This window comes from Crinia signifera, chromosome 3 (genome assembly GCF_055691185.1).
Source record: "Crinia signifera chromosome 3, ASM5569118v1, whole genome shotgun sequence".
In the NCBI taxonomy this organism is placed as follows: domain Eukaryota; kingdom Metazoa; phylum Chordata; class Amphibia; order Anura; family Myobatrachidae; genus Crinia; species Crinia signifera.
The window spans coordinates 311,937,717-311,951,519 of NC_139219.1; the positions used below are offsets into that span (position 1 = coordinate 311,937,717).

Below are 13,803 nucleotides of genomic sequence, written 5' to 3' on the forward strand. Positions count from 1 at the left end.
CTCCATCAGTAACATTACCCTCAATTTACTACAACTATATACTTCAACCAGGTTCTTAACCAATCTTACGCTATAGATTGTATTTATCATATCAAATGCCCAACTAAATGTCTACAGGATATATTCAACACCCCCCTAATCTAATATTATAGTCACAGAATAATTATTATTTTTATTTAAATAAAAAAAAAAATTTTTTATCGCATGCCATATATAGTGGCATGCGATGCGATTTTTACCAATTTTTGTCAAAATCGTATGCAATCGCATACGATTTTGCACTGAAAAGCATCCAAATGCATTGGAATTAGTATGAAACATGTTCAATGGCCCCCAAATGGCATTTTTGAGGCTGTACCACCCCCACTATCAACGCGAACCCGAAGCGTGGCGAGCGGCGGCGGTATGCGTCCTACGACCTTTTCATACCCCCACTATCCACGTCGGCGTGGAGTTGAGAATAGAAAGTGTGGCAAGCTCAGCGAGCCCCGCGAGGGGACGCGGACACCTGTGAAGCCCATGAGGGGACGCGGACACCTGCTTCGGGCTCGGTGGCTCGCTGCGCTCGCCACACTTTCTATTCTCAACTCCACGCTGACGTGGATAGTGGGGGGTATGAAAAGGTCGTAGGACACGTACCGCCGCGCTTCAGGTTCGCGTTGATAGTGGGGGTGGTACAGCCTCAAAAATGCCATTTGGGGGCCATTGAACATGTTTCATACTAATTCCAATGCATTTGGATGCTTTTCAGTGAAAAATCGCATGCGATGCAATTTTTTCGCATACGATGGCCATCGTGGGAGCCGTGATAATCCACAAGTACCAACAAATCTCCATCCCCATTAAATCCATGCTGTTATGGATCCTGCAATTTTGAAATTAAAAATATTGTCCGGTAACAAAACTTTAATTAAAAGTTTGTTTGATAAACAGTGTTAAGTTTTTTTTAAAGAACGGGTGGTTTATTTTGCAAATGTATTCTGTTCAGCTTATACCTCTGCCTAAACCATTTTACATTTTCCGGTGAGGCTTGCCGTATAAAACGAGTAATCCATTGTCCTATAGTATTTTTAAATCTTAGATTACATTTGATTAAGCTAAATCAATGATCACATGATGACTATTTGAATTCTAATGTACAATTGAAATTGCTTTACACCACCTGTGGCCAATACAGCGGTTACTGTTAAATTCGCAGAGGAAAAACGCAAACCCCTCACTGATATTGGGCTGCAAGATGACAGATTTCCTTTTAAAACATTTTACTTAGTTGCTAAAAATGCATTCAGTCCTTTCGTTTTTTTAATGGTCTCCCATTTTCTTGTATTCAGGTTCTACAAACTTTGCAATGGGCACGGATAGGAAATCCTCAATCGAGAAAGACTTTTTTATTCTTTTTGGAAGATGACAGTACTCCTGCCTTACCCACCTTAAGCAAGTTTCTGTTCATGTGCTACAGCTAACTGGGCCTTGAAAGGTGAAGACCAACCATTGTGGTAGCCTTTGATTATCCACAAATACTTTAACTGATCGCGCGATGGTGATGTCACAGGCACACTCGTTCAATGCACCCCTGGAACTGGAGATGCCACTGAAGAGGATCCTTAAGGCCGCCGTGGACACTGGGGAGACACCGTGGACGTCGGGGCACCAAGTGTAGGGAAAAAAAAATATTCCAAAATCAAAAAAAATCCCTTATACAAAATGCTGGTGGTCCCAAGCATTTTGGATAAGGGATACTCAACCTGGTACAAACATTTATACTCACTGGGTCTAGTGAACCAAGAAAGGTTCTTTAAATCTAAACACAATGACACATTGACAATATAAATTTAATTAGGTATCCAAACACATTTTCCCCATCTTATCTTTATTCAAGTATGTCACAGCAGTTATATTACAAATTACAGTATTTTAAAATTCATTAGGTTCAAAAAATGCTTTTTATTTCTTCAAATAACTTACTTCAAAAAAACTAAATATAAAATGAAGTCCGGAAAGAAAAAAAAAAAAAAAAAAGGAAGGATACCAAAAAGTTTAAACACAGTTTTGGATAAAAACTACAGAATCCAGAAAATATGCCATGGTTAATGAGAACTATATGCACATGAAGAATAATATTATAATGATAATAAAATAAAAACAACCCAAAAAAACAAATAGCTAAGAAAAAGAAAAAATACAGGGAAAAACCCAACAAATTCAAGCTTATGATGTGATCACAATAGAAGGATGTTAAGCTCCTGAGCCAAGCGTTCAAGATTCCAACAGACTCTAACAAACAATAAGAACACGGACACAAGTTATATTGGGCACATCAAACCTGTACACACTGGCATATTAGAAAATCGAGTACCAATATAAACAAAATCAAAAAGGGGTATAAGAATGGGTATTGAAGCACTAAAAGGATGGTGCACAGAGGCAGTAAGTTATTTCTACACTGACAAATTAGGAAAAAATGATTAACGCTATAACAAATTTATTTTCCACAAAACTGGAGGCCATTTTTTTTTTTTAACTCTGATACCAATTAGACAAGCCCACGGATTTGCCACTAAAATGGGTAATAGAAATGTCTGTTTAAATTAAGCTTTTCTTTAATGGACAGGACCAGTTTATTTGGAAGTGACGTGGCTTCTCCTCCCGTAGCCTAACCTCATGGTGATGTCCCAACCAGCCTATTTATCATACCATGGGTCCTCAAACTGCGGCCCTCCAGATGTTGTGAAACTACAATTCCCAGCATGCCTTGCCACAGTTTTAACACTCCCTTATAGGCAGACTGTGGCAAGGCATGCTGGGATTCGTAGTTTCACCACATCTGGAGGCCCGCAGTTTGAGGACCCATGTCATAGACCTTTTAACACCAGTGATACCACAGCACCTAACCAGCTAATTAAAGGATTCATGCCACTACAGAGTTTTCAGCTTTGATTTCTATGAATGAAGAGATGCAAGATAGACCGTTAATTAAATGCATCTTAATAAAAGCTAACCCTTCATATTAGATTTCTCCTTTACATGCCTGAATACCAATTCTTACCCTTGTTTTGACAAGCCACACTGACGTACAAGCCCCCCTGCGACCAGCAGGGCAAGCCGAGATGTGTCCCCCGCTAGGTTGGCCTACCGGGTGGAGGTCAGAGAAGGAAATGCATAATTTGAGTGCTCAGTTCCAAAAACAATATTGCGACTATGTAAACAAATGTAACACAAAAGAAATGCTTTGCACTATTAAAATACTCATTTTCTTGGTACTATCTAGATTTCCTGCATGAAAGAGTATTGGATTTAATTCTGTACAGATGAAAAACATTATCATATAAAATTGCGATTCCACTGTACCCCAACACTCATTTATACTGCGTTTCTCAGGAATTAGGGTGTGCTTTTTTCCACCATTCCCGATTCCAGTGCTGATCTGAGAGATGCGAGGTCAACGATTAAATAATCTCAATAGATGCAGCGAGAAACTGGCTTGGGGGGGGGGGGGGGGGGGGGGTGAGGGGTCACGCAACACTCTTGTAAAGTGACTAAAACCCGAAAGGGATTAGTCTCCTGGAAAAATGGTGAGATTGACGGAGCACTTCTGCTGTGACTGGAACCAGTGGCGGTTCTCATTGCTTCTCAGCATATAAGGACACTGTCCGTGTCACCAAGAGAGGAGGATTGGAGACTGGCTTCCGGAGAAACCAGCACAGTGGGAATCATTTCACAGCCAACGTATGATACACGTAAACATCTTAAATTCAAAAACTTCTGTTTTTATTCTGATGTTTCCCATAAAAAAAGGGGAAAGGGGGAGAAAAAGACGAAAGGTATAATACAAAGTAAACTAGAATACAAAATAAACCTCTTATGTACACGTACAGATTTGCCAACTTTCAACAGGTAACCAACTCCAAGAACATTGAAATCCATTCTGAAAGCACTGCCGCTACAAAAATTTCAGGACACCAAACACATGCAGGAGACAAATTTGTTAGAGGACGCCAGACGCATCGGTCACAACTTTTTTTTTGGAGCAGAGTCAATGACCACCAATTCACTAGGGGTGAGGAGTATTTTTTAGAGGTCTTGCGGTGATACTAATTTTTTATAGACCGTGGTAAGCAGAAGGGGAGTAGATTCTCTACACTTCCTGTGTGCCACCATACAACACTTATTAGCAGTGAAGAACCAGAGAGGGAGATGCCTATTTCTGTGGCACTGCTACTGTGGGCAGCACCATGATCCCAAAAGCCTGGGTCCACACTCCCAGCCAATCAAAGACATGGAGAATCAGCAGCAAGTTAAACATACACCCTCCAATGCCATGGTTAGCCAATGCGGAATGGAGTGTGTTTAATTTAAGTTACAGGGGCAGCCAGTGCTCAGTTTGTGAAACAAAGCGGGAATAAAAAAAGTTACACAAATAAACAAATTCCTTGCGTTTTTGATGTGCCCAAAATGTTGGCATTTCCAGAACCTCATGACTAGTCCTGGCTATACTGGCCCTGTAGCATTAATGAGAATTGGTTCAGGGGCAAGAAAAAGAAAAGTTAGCTGCCTCCATTCTGTTCGATAGATATACTATAAACATTTTCACCCAATTGTGCTCACATTTTAGGTCTAAATCTGCTGTGAAATCCTGGGTTATCAAACCTAATGAATACAAAACAGCAGCAACCAAACTTCATTTTGACTTCGTTTTAAAAATATTTTTTTTGTAACTTTATTATTTTATTACTAAAGCTGACCTCATTTATATTACACTGGACCTAAGTTGTTATTTTTATTTTTTTTAAGTCTGATGTCATAGAAAGACAGCAACCATTGAAAGTCTGTCCGAGTTATTGTAGCAAAATGGAGAACTACGAAATTATTCACAAACAAAAAAAATCAAACCCCAAAAAAACAAAAACACTTATGAAATTGGCCGTCTGAATTTTTTTTTTGTGTTTTTTTTTTTTTTTTTTTTTGTTATAACTTTCTGTATTACAAAAAAGTGGTCAACTCAATTTTTTAATCCATTAGTTTAATAAAAAATAAAAAAAATCACGGGAGTGAAGAGTCGTACAAGATACAAAATAAACCTGTTCCATTCCAATCAGATAAATGCTTTGGGCATTACAATTAAATTTAGCCCTGCATCTAACTAAAAAAAGAAACCGAGCGCAGACAAGGCAGACAAATAACTCTTCCATTTAAGTAAATAACTAGGCTACATGTTTAAGCTTAGCATTTCATTTAGAGTCATTTCTAAATGGATAAAAATGCAGACTTTATCAGAAGCACTTTCTCCCACTTGTAGCCCTGGCAGCAACGCAAATTGATCATGAATAATCGCTCCATTGGTTTAAGTGGTGTTGCCGTTAAAGCGCAACTAAAGTAGTCCCGGCATGTATACATGTGAAATTCACCTAAAACTCCCAGACTGCTCTGCAGGATAGCCCAGGTTGCAGAGTCTGCAACTATGTAGTGAACAAGCCAAGAATGGGTGCTGGTTACCTACTCCAACTGACCACATAGATAATTTGTCAAATGATGATGGATTACAAACACAGATATTCGACTGGTGCATTTAGTTCATTACTAGTCACGGGTATCAGCGTAGAGCCTTGGTATTGTACAGATAAACATCCTGTATAGATGTGCAAGTATGCTCCCCATACGTAAGCAGAGCAACTAAGGAGTTCTAGAACAGATCCGGCATTTGCTGTGTGTGGGATGTTTGCCAGATTAATACACAAACGACAAAAAAAAAAAAAAAAAAAAAAAAAAAAGAGAATGCACCTGTTCGCGCTGGTTCAATACTGGACTGTAAAAAAAATTTAACCAAAAAAAAAAAAAGTTTGGGATGTGAATTTAATGACGTACGCCTCGAATCCATAGAGTCTTCGTTTAAATTTAAAAAAAAAAAATTGTTAACCGTTTTATTCCTACAGTTCATTATTTGTGATCAGTTAAAAAATAAATAAAAAAAAAACATTAGCATCTTTATCAAGTCAACAATCCCACATAACAATGAAATATTCAGCACTGTCACACCACACATGTGCCAATGGACTAAAAAAGTCAAGTGTCAAACTGAGGCCTACGTAGGGGTCACATTTTAAGCCTGTGCAACGTAGGACACAGGAGCAGGCAGTACTTGAGGATGAGGATGGGGGAAGGGGGTCTATACACTAAAATGTGAATAATGTCAGACAGTTTATTGATGCATAGCTCTGTTGAAAATAAAACCTAAACGTTTCTGGTGAGTGGAACAATGTTAAATACGTTTTAAAATCAGATAAATCACAGATACTTTTTTTTTGCCTCTGGTGAGAGGTATACAGAACTACAGGTAGATATCAGTGAGGACTTAACCCAGCACCAATAGGAAATACTAACAGGGGTTGCAGCACACTCAGAAACCACCGTATCACGGGCGACACTGAAGCACCCCATCAACCTTGCTCACTTGAAGGTTAACGCAGAGAAAAATATAAAAGTCCTAAAGAAACCACAAGGAGGTTGTTCTTTCCCAACCGAAACGAGCCCAGATCATTAGAATACTCATATAGTGTTACAAGGCACAGAGAGGGGCAGGCTTTGACCGGTTCCCACACTGTTTCTGTAAAGAAAAATAATAATAATCGACGCCAGACACGTCTGAGGAAAAGTTGATGATTTAGGGAGCGATAAAGACAAAAACGAGACAAAAACAGAAAAAGTAATAAATACAAGCTCCTGGCTTTTGAAGGATCCAGTTCATCAGTTCCATTGCATGAATTCTGATACCCCCTTGTAAGACGGGAGAAGGGGGGGGGGGCGCTTAGGTGCGGATGGCTTTCCGGCGTTAGCAAGAGGTTAAACAGAGATGGATGGACTGTTGGTCCGCCCGCTATTAGCACCGCAAATCTTCAAGCTGTGATGTTGAGTTTTGTCCACTGTGATGTGAAGTTCTGTTTGGTTCTAGTAGGCTGGTTGGCATCAGGTACCTGAGACAATAGCACCAATCTCGTTGAACAGCAGATGAGAGGTTAAACACTGAAGACAGGGAGAGAGAGGCTCAGAGCAGACTTGGTGCTACCAGAAATAAATACACTAGCTCAGAGGGGGCTGCTCTCCCATGAGGAGTCACGGGGGTAACGTTGCTGTTTTGGCAACTTTCACAGGAATGTTTGAATCTTATGAACTGTTCTTTCCAACTCCTGCAAGAGAGACGGGAAACAGAAAAGAAGTCGGTTAACCTCAAATTTGGCTATTCTTTGCGTCTATGTATAAACCCACAGTTACACATTACTACAATAATATGGTATTCATGGCATAAAAAAACGCATCAAAAAATCTCTGTTGACCATTTCACATTCCGCTACATATCCTGAATGGCTTAACTGGGTCCCCATCTATTTCTGCTACTCTGCCACCAGAATTAGAATTCAGTAATGCACTTAAGTGGCCACTACACAGGACAATGCAGATCTGTAGAGCAGGAACTACAAACTACTACTAGCGCCAATGAGCACCGAACAAACACCAGGGCCTGAGCATCTCTCAGACAGTGGTTCTGGTACATCAAGGAGCTAGTCTGATGCTTTGGTCTGGCTTCAGTAGTTCTTTAAAGCTCATCACAGATTACTGAACGATGACTAGATAATCTACAGCATATCTCCTACCGCTCTCCACCACCGGACAATGATGTCCTGCGCTTGGGAAATCCATGGTCCTTTGTTGGATCACTCACCTCCACTAGATTAGTCTTGTTATAGTCCATCCTGTGGATGTAGATGCACTGGCTCAGGAAGGAGTACCACCTCTCCAGCTCATCAACTGTCAAATTGTTACTTTTCTCCACCAAAGTATCAAGAAGTTTCTAAGCAGGGGGGGGGGAACAAAAATCAACAATGATCAAGGCCATCAAAAGAGGTTAAACATTAGATGTCTATGAGGCCACCAGACAGAACCCCGAACACACAAGAGACCAGATGTAGTGTAAAGCAAAATACAGTAAGGACCCCCACAATGACCAATAAATGCAGAGGCAGCCTGTGTGCCACAACATTACCTATACCAGGCATGTCCAAACTGTGGCCCTCCAGCTGTTGGGGAAACTACACATCCCATCATGCCTTGCCATAGTTTTAGCATTCCCTAATACTTAACTGTGGCAAGGCATGATGGGACTGTATGGCCCTCCAGCTGTTTCGAAACTAGTTTGGACATGCCTACCCTATACCTTATGCCTGCATCCAGCTATTATATTTACAACCGTCCATACACACATGGACTGTTGGTAGATCTTGAGGACAGGTTTGGCCTTAGAGGGCCAATGTGTGACTATAGAGCACATCATCGTCTCCGCTCTTCAGTCCCTTTATTACATATACCTGGGAATAAACTGGCCTTCGGGGGGCGTACAGATCTTTACTGTGCACTGTAGTTTTTATCTTCTGCACCAGTAATCGATAAGAACCCAAATGGACAAGTTCTAACAAACAGAAATTACCTCTAGTCTGTTGTGGTCGACAATTAATGGCGGCTCTGGGTCCAGCTGTTCTTCCAAATATGGATCCTTAAGCAGTGTTACACCGACAGATTCATCTGCCAGAGAAGAAGGTGTCAAGGAGGAAGAGTGAGAGACCGAATTATCACATTGGTCTAAATTTTCTGTGGGTCTGGTTACGTTTCTATGTTAAGAATGTTGCACTTAAAGCAACTACTGCACATGTAAGACTTGGACCTCGTGGTCTTCAATGGTTCTCGTTGCATGGGTCAGAGACACGATGTGGCATACCCAAATGCCAATTATCCTACACACTACCTGCTGAGGTTCCTGAAAAATGGTATCTGGCCAGTTGGTCAACACCATATGGTCGGCAGACAAAAGATCACCATTGACATCGTTGACACATGAAAAGGTTAACATGAGTTTATTTGTCATCATCCTTGTTGACTTTGAATGGGAAATGTAAAGTGCGCCAAGAGCAGGGCTAGTGGAGCGAGGCTCCGAGCCTGAAGCATGGCGAGCGAAGCAGCAAACTAATTTGGGGTTCCATGTGCCGAAATATAAAAATTGACTAGCCACCCCACAAAAAGTGAAACTCATGTTAACGTTTCATACCTCGACCTTCTTCATGTCAACCTTTTTTTCTATGTTGACCCTTTACCATAACCCTGAAAAATAATGGTTAACCCGAGGACAGCAGCTGTATAAAAATGAAGGCCGCCATTTTGTGTGCTGAATTATTTAATGGCAGGAATGGGGAACCTTCGGCCCTCCAGATGTTGTTGAACTACACATCCCAGCATGACTTGCAACAGTTTTAGCATGGCCAAATAGCAAAACTGTAGCAGGGCATGCTGGGATGTGTAGATCAACAACAGCTGGAGGGCCGAAGGTTCCCCGTCCCTGATTTATGAGAATGCAGCCAATGAATTCACTAGTAACCTGTGACCTCATCAATACACGATAGCAATTCCTAGTGGTTTTAACTCCTGTGTATTTACTAACTCCGAGCACAAATATGTGCCTAGTAATACCCCTTTCACATCGCACAAATGCTGGGTCGACATGCGGTGTGAAAGGGCCTTGTAAAAATACCCAGGTCCAGCAAAAAAGTAGGGTAAATACCGGGTGGCACTCGGGTTGCTGGGCAATGTGAACAAGTAAATTGGGTCTCGTTTACACTATAGGGAGGATGCAGCGTCAGCTCCAAGCACCGCTCTGCCCGCCCTCCAATCACGTCAGTGTCCGAATTTTGGGTACAACCCGGTATTTGCGATGTGAAAGAAATCACGTCTCACTAATATCTGTAATCAACTGTACTGCTGTCAAATGTGCTTTGTGTATGGGACATGTAATCAGGTAGAACAATGGGGAATCCTAGCAAGTGGGGTTGGTGTATTTCAATTTCTGCCGTAATCTCGGTACCTGCAAACATTCATCATTAGAAAATATTATACGTCATTTTTTGTTAGATCTGGTTTAACCATTCCGGGTCCAAATACGCACCTGCCGCATCTTAAGTCTCTCCCAACAAGAACATGTGCTGTATAGAATATGAAATTCTTTTTATATGACAGCAATAATTGCCGAGCGCCTGAAGTCGGGCTCCTGATACTTGATATTTTAAGAGCATGTTTGACTAAGGATCCAAACGCGGTTGTGGTTTTGATTAACCAGCTGCTCAACATACGAAAACCAGACTTGATTCCTCATCATAACCTTTCCATGCGGCAACAACCTCCCTCCCGTCTTCCAGGATGTTTGAGTAGCTATTTCCAACGAGACAGTCTTCTAAAGCTCCCCGGAAGCCGGGGCATCCGAAATGCAAAAGCTCGGAGCGTTTATCACACAGACACTTTGTGCTGGGGAGATGCCAGCGGGAAAAATGCCACTTCTAACAGTATACACAGACTGTTCAGGGTTTAGTCTACTCTTCTGATTGTGGGGTAGATTTAGAAAACCTTGGAGAGTACAAAGCAATCGGTTTCTAACTGCCATTTTACAGGTGGTGTTTTAAAAAAAGGACTTTCGGGAGCAGATGCATCTCCGACTATCTGAGTGCAGAATCCACATGCATTAACACAATAAATACCGTTTATTATCTATATCTATTTGTTCTGGAGTAAAACTAGCCCTAGGGTGGATATAAGCACATTGATTAACTGGATTTATTTATTTGGTCGCAAAATACTGTAGTAATATTTAGAAATAAAGAGTTGGCAATATTATACCATTATGACATATTATATAAGTAGTCCAACTTGTTAGCTACAAAATACCTCCTGAGATCATAGGGTAAAGAAACCCGAACAACGATAGATAGATATATATATATATACTTTAGTAAGTTAGTCTGAAATGGCAATTTTTATTGGTTCTTTATGTAGTGAGCAGAGAGGCTTTGGAACATGCCTCCGGGCTCTGTTTCTACTGTGAACCCCTGCTCACTTTTCTGTGATCATGTGACATACTGAATGCAGGAACCATACTGGACAGCCATTTTTGCATTCATAATGAGATATTCTGAATAGGAGATATGATTTATATTAAGACGTCTTTTCTATGTCGGATTGGTGCTTTAACTATTACCGACTCCTAGTAATTTACCAGTTGCACTCTTTCAGTTTATTGCTGCTTAATGAGAATTCGGGTGACATCATGTGTAGCAAGTGCCTGTTATTATCTGCAGACATTCTAAGAGTCTCTTTTGGCATGGACACAAGTCTGCTCAGGATTTTTCATGCATCTACTAGTTCATCCAACGTGTCTGGTGTCTAACACTAACCCCTAGTTACAGAGAAAAGCAGAAGTGGTGTAAGAGGAGGGGTCCCATGTGCCTTCTCCGCGCGTGCGGCTTCAAATCCGGCAATGCAGTAGACTATGCCTTTGTTGTACGCGCCACTCCGCAACACACACACACACACACCGCTGCTATGGTAACCCAATCCCAGAGCGATGTCATTTAACTGTACAATATGTTGCGACTAAAGCAACCCAATCACAGAGAGGTGTATTGTCATGTGCACAGGTGTATGGTCAACTGCCACATTTTACGGATCAACAGGTAGCCTGGAAAACAAAGTGTCTGAAATCCTGAGTTCAGGGTTTAAGAACCACTTTACTTTTTAGACTTCCCAGAATGCAAACTCTCATACGAACCCTCCCCCCCCCCCCCCCCCCCCCGAAGTTAGAGAACAGAGATTACTCACCTTCTTGCACAGTCTCTTGTACCATCTCCAGGTCCCCAGTATTGTCATCCGCTGCTTGTGTTTGCTGCGGCCCTATGTTACTATCCAAGCTGGCATCATTATGACAGTTAACTAGCTCATTAATGTGGTGCGCTCCCGAGGCGGAGTCTTTGTCTGTGGTTATGGGGGTGCTGGGGGCCCCTTTTCCATTATGGAGAGCTGATAGTGGGGTGCTTTCTAAGCTATCCATTGAAGTGCTCCCATTTACGTAGTCTGTAGCAAGTGGTGGCTCCTTTTCAGCTACTGTGGGGTCTTTGAACGGTATATTACTATTGACCACCGTTGACCCATTAGAGCTGTCCTCTTCCGTGGTTACGCAGCTACTGTCTTTCACGGGACCCCCATTCCTGCGGTCCACATCTCCGTCCATAACGTCGCAAGAGGACTCGTCATTGGTGGCCGAGTGGTCTACCACCTCCTCTCCGTTCTCTTCAAGGCAGACACCATTCTCCAAAGGATCTTCATTGGCTTCCGCTTCCTCCTCTTCTTCCTCCTCTTCTTTTTTTAGATAATTGGATTTCTTCTTTGGGATTATCCCCCGGACCCACTGTGAGAGTCGGCGGTGTTTCCTACGGACCGGAACTGTTGAAAACAAAAATGATCACACAGTACTAGTATAAAAACAAATACCTGAAAGATTAAGAAACACAAACTAGGTCCAATGGGGTTTTTTACTAAGATGGAAGTTCTATTGAAGTTGGGATGTTACTATGGGAAACAAATCAAATTCTATAATCTTCTAGAAGTTGCTAATAAATAAAAAGGTAGATTCTGATTGGTTGCTATGGGAACATCCATACTTAATAGAATTCCCATCTTAATAATTAAACCCCAACTTCTCCATACCCAACTAGTCCGATGGAGCCGTCCGCTACGTGTTTAAAGAAAGGTGGGATCTTCGGCAGACCGACTTGCTTAATAATTCCCAAGGGACGGTAAAAGGTTTGCAGTTCTACTTCTCTTAATATACGAAAATAAATCTCAACCGGAATAGAACTTGTTATTTGGAGAGATTTCTTACATAAAGAAAGACTGGATATATTTTTGCTCCTTGCCCCAGCTTAATGCTGGGAGTGCTACCAATAATCATTTAATAGGGCGATTCAATTATTCTTCTCCCCAGTAGACACTAGATGACTCACAACGTAGCAAACCATGTGTTGCTCTGTTCAGCTGGGAAGAATCAAAAGCCCTACACAGGCATGAAATCCTATTCCTTATGAGACAAGAACTTGCTAGCGACCCCTGGTAGGATGATAGATACCAGGGTCATTGTACGTGCTCTTGTATATACAAGAGCACGTACAATGACCCTGGTATCTATCATCCTACCAGGGGTGTCACAATACAGGCGACTATATTGATAAATGTCTATATACCAGTGGACTTTCTCCTGATCTGTTGCTCTGTGACAATATCCATGGGCTTGCCGAATACGGGAAGATCCCTAAAGGCTGTAACTTTTCTATGAATTTAGAAGGTAAATTTTATCGAATGCTACAGATTCTATCATTGTTTGTCATTGTTAACCCCTCTTTAAAGTTAATTCACAGATCTGGTGGTGATGAAAGAAAAAATAAGCAAGAATAAGAAATGACATGAACAGGTGCTGTGGGCTGGTGAATGTGATGCAGCAAGGTCGCCATCTGCTGGTCAACTTGAAGTATGCATTAAGAGATGGATCTGATAAAATATACAAAAATAGGGGTGATTCTGGTTGACACGCAGCGCTGCATGCCTTTCAAATCCCGCCCGCAGAAATGCACCACCACCCCCTCGCACGCAGGTATCCCCCGCACTTTGGCGAATGGATGTTTTGCTGAAACATCCATTTGCAGCCTACCGGGCCAAACCCACATCATTTGATGGTATCAATAAGAATCTCATTTACGGTTTATTGTGCACACAGCATTAAAATAATTTAAAAAAATGTGAAAAACATACTGTAACCCATAGCAGACTCGGCCTACAATAGGAGAGCAACCTGCTCTCAGATATAGCTCAATATAAGGCAACCACTAGATGGAGCAATTCAAGTGTTGCGCCATTCTGGTGCAGACAGCCACTGACACTTCTGTT

At 41.5% G+C, this 13,803-nt stretch overlaps 1 protein-coding gene across 4 annotated transcripts in view; it reads right to left on the bottom strand.

Moving 5' to 3' along the window:
- Window positions 1–6,799: 6,799 nt before the first annotated feature.
- Window positions 6,800–13,803, bottom strand: part of ATAD2B (ATPase family AAA domain containing 2B) — a 97,195-nt gene continuing 90,191 nt past the window's right edge. For all 4 annotated transcript variants that reach the window (XM_083178623.1, XM_083178622.1, XM_083178621.1 and 1 more), the window contains exons 25-28: window positions 11,686–12,306; window positions 8,477–8,571; window positions 7,715–7,843; window positions 6,800–7,181 (exon numbers count right to left, since the gene is read on the bottom strand). In XM_083178623.1, the coding sequence (XP_083034749.1) occupies window positions 7,140–7,181; window positions 7,715–7,843; window positions 8,477–8,571; window positions 11,686–12,306 (887 nt within the window). In that variant the 3' untranslated portion in view covers window positions 6,800–7,139. The remainder of the gene's footprint in view (window positions 7,182–7,714; window positions 7,844–8,476; window positions 8,572–11,685; window positions 12,307–13,803) is intronic.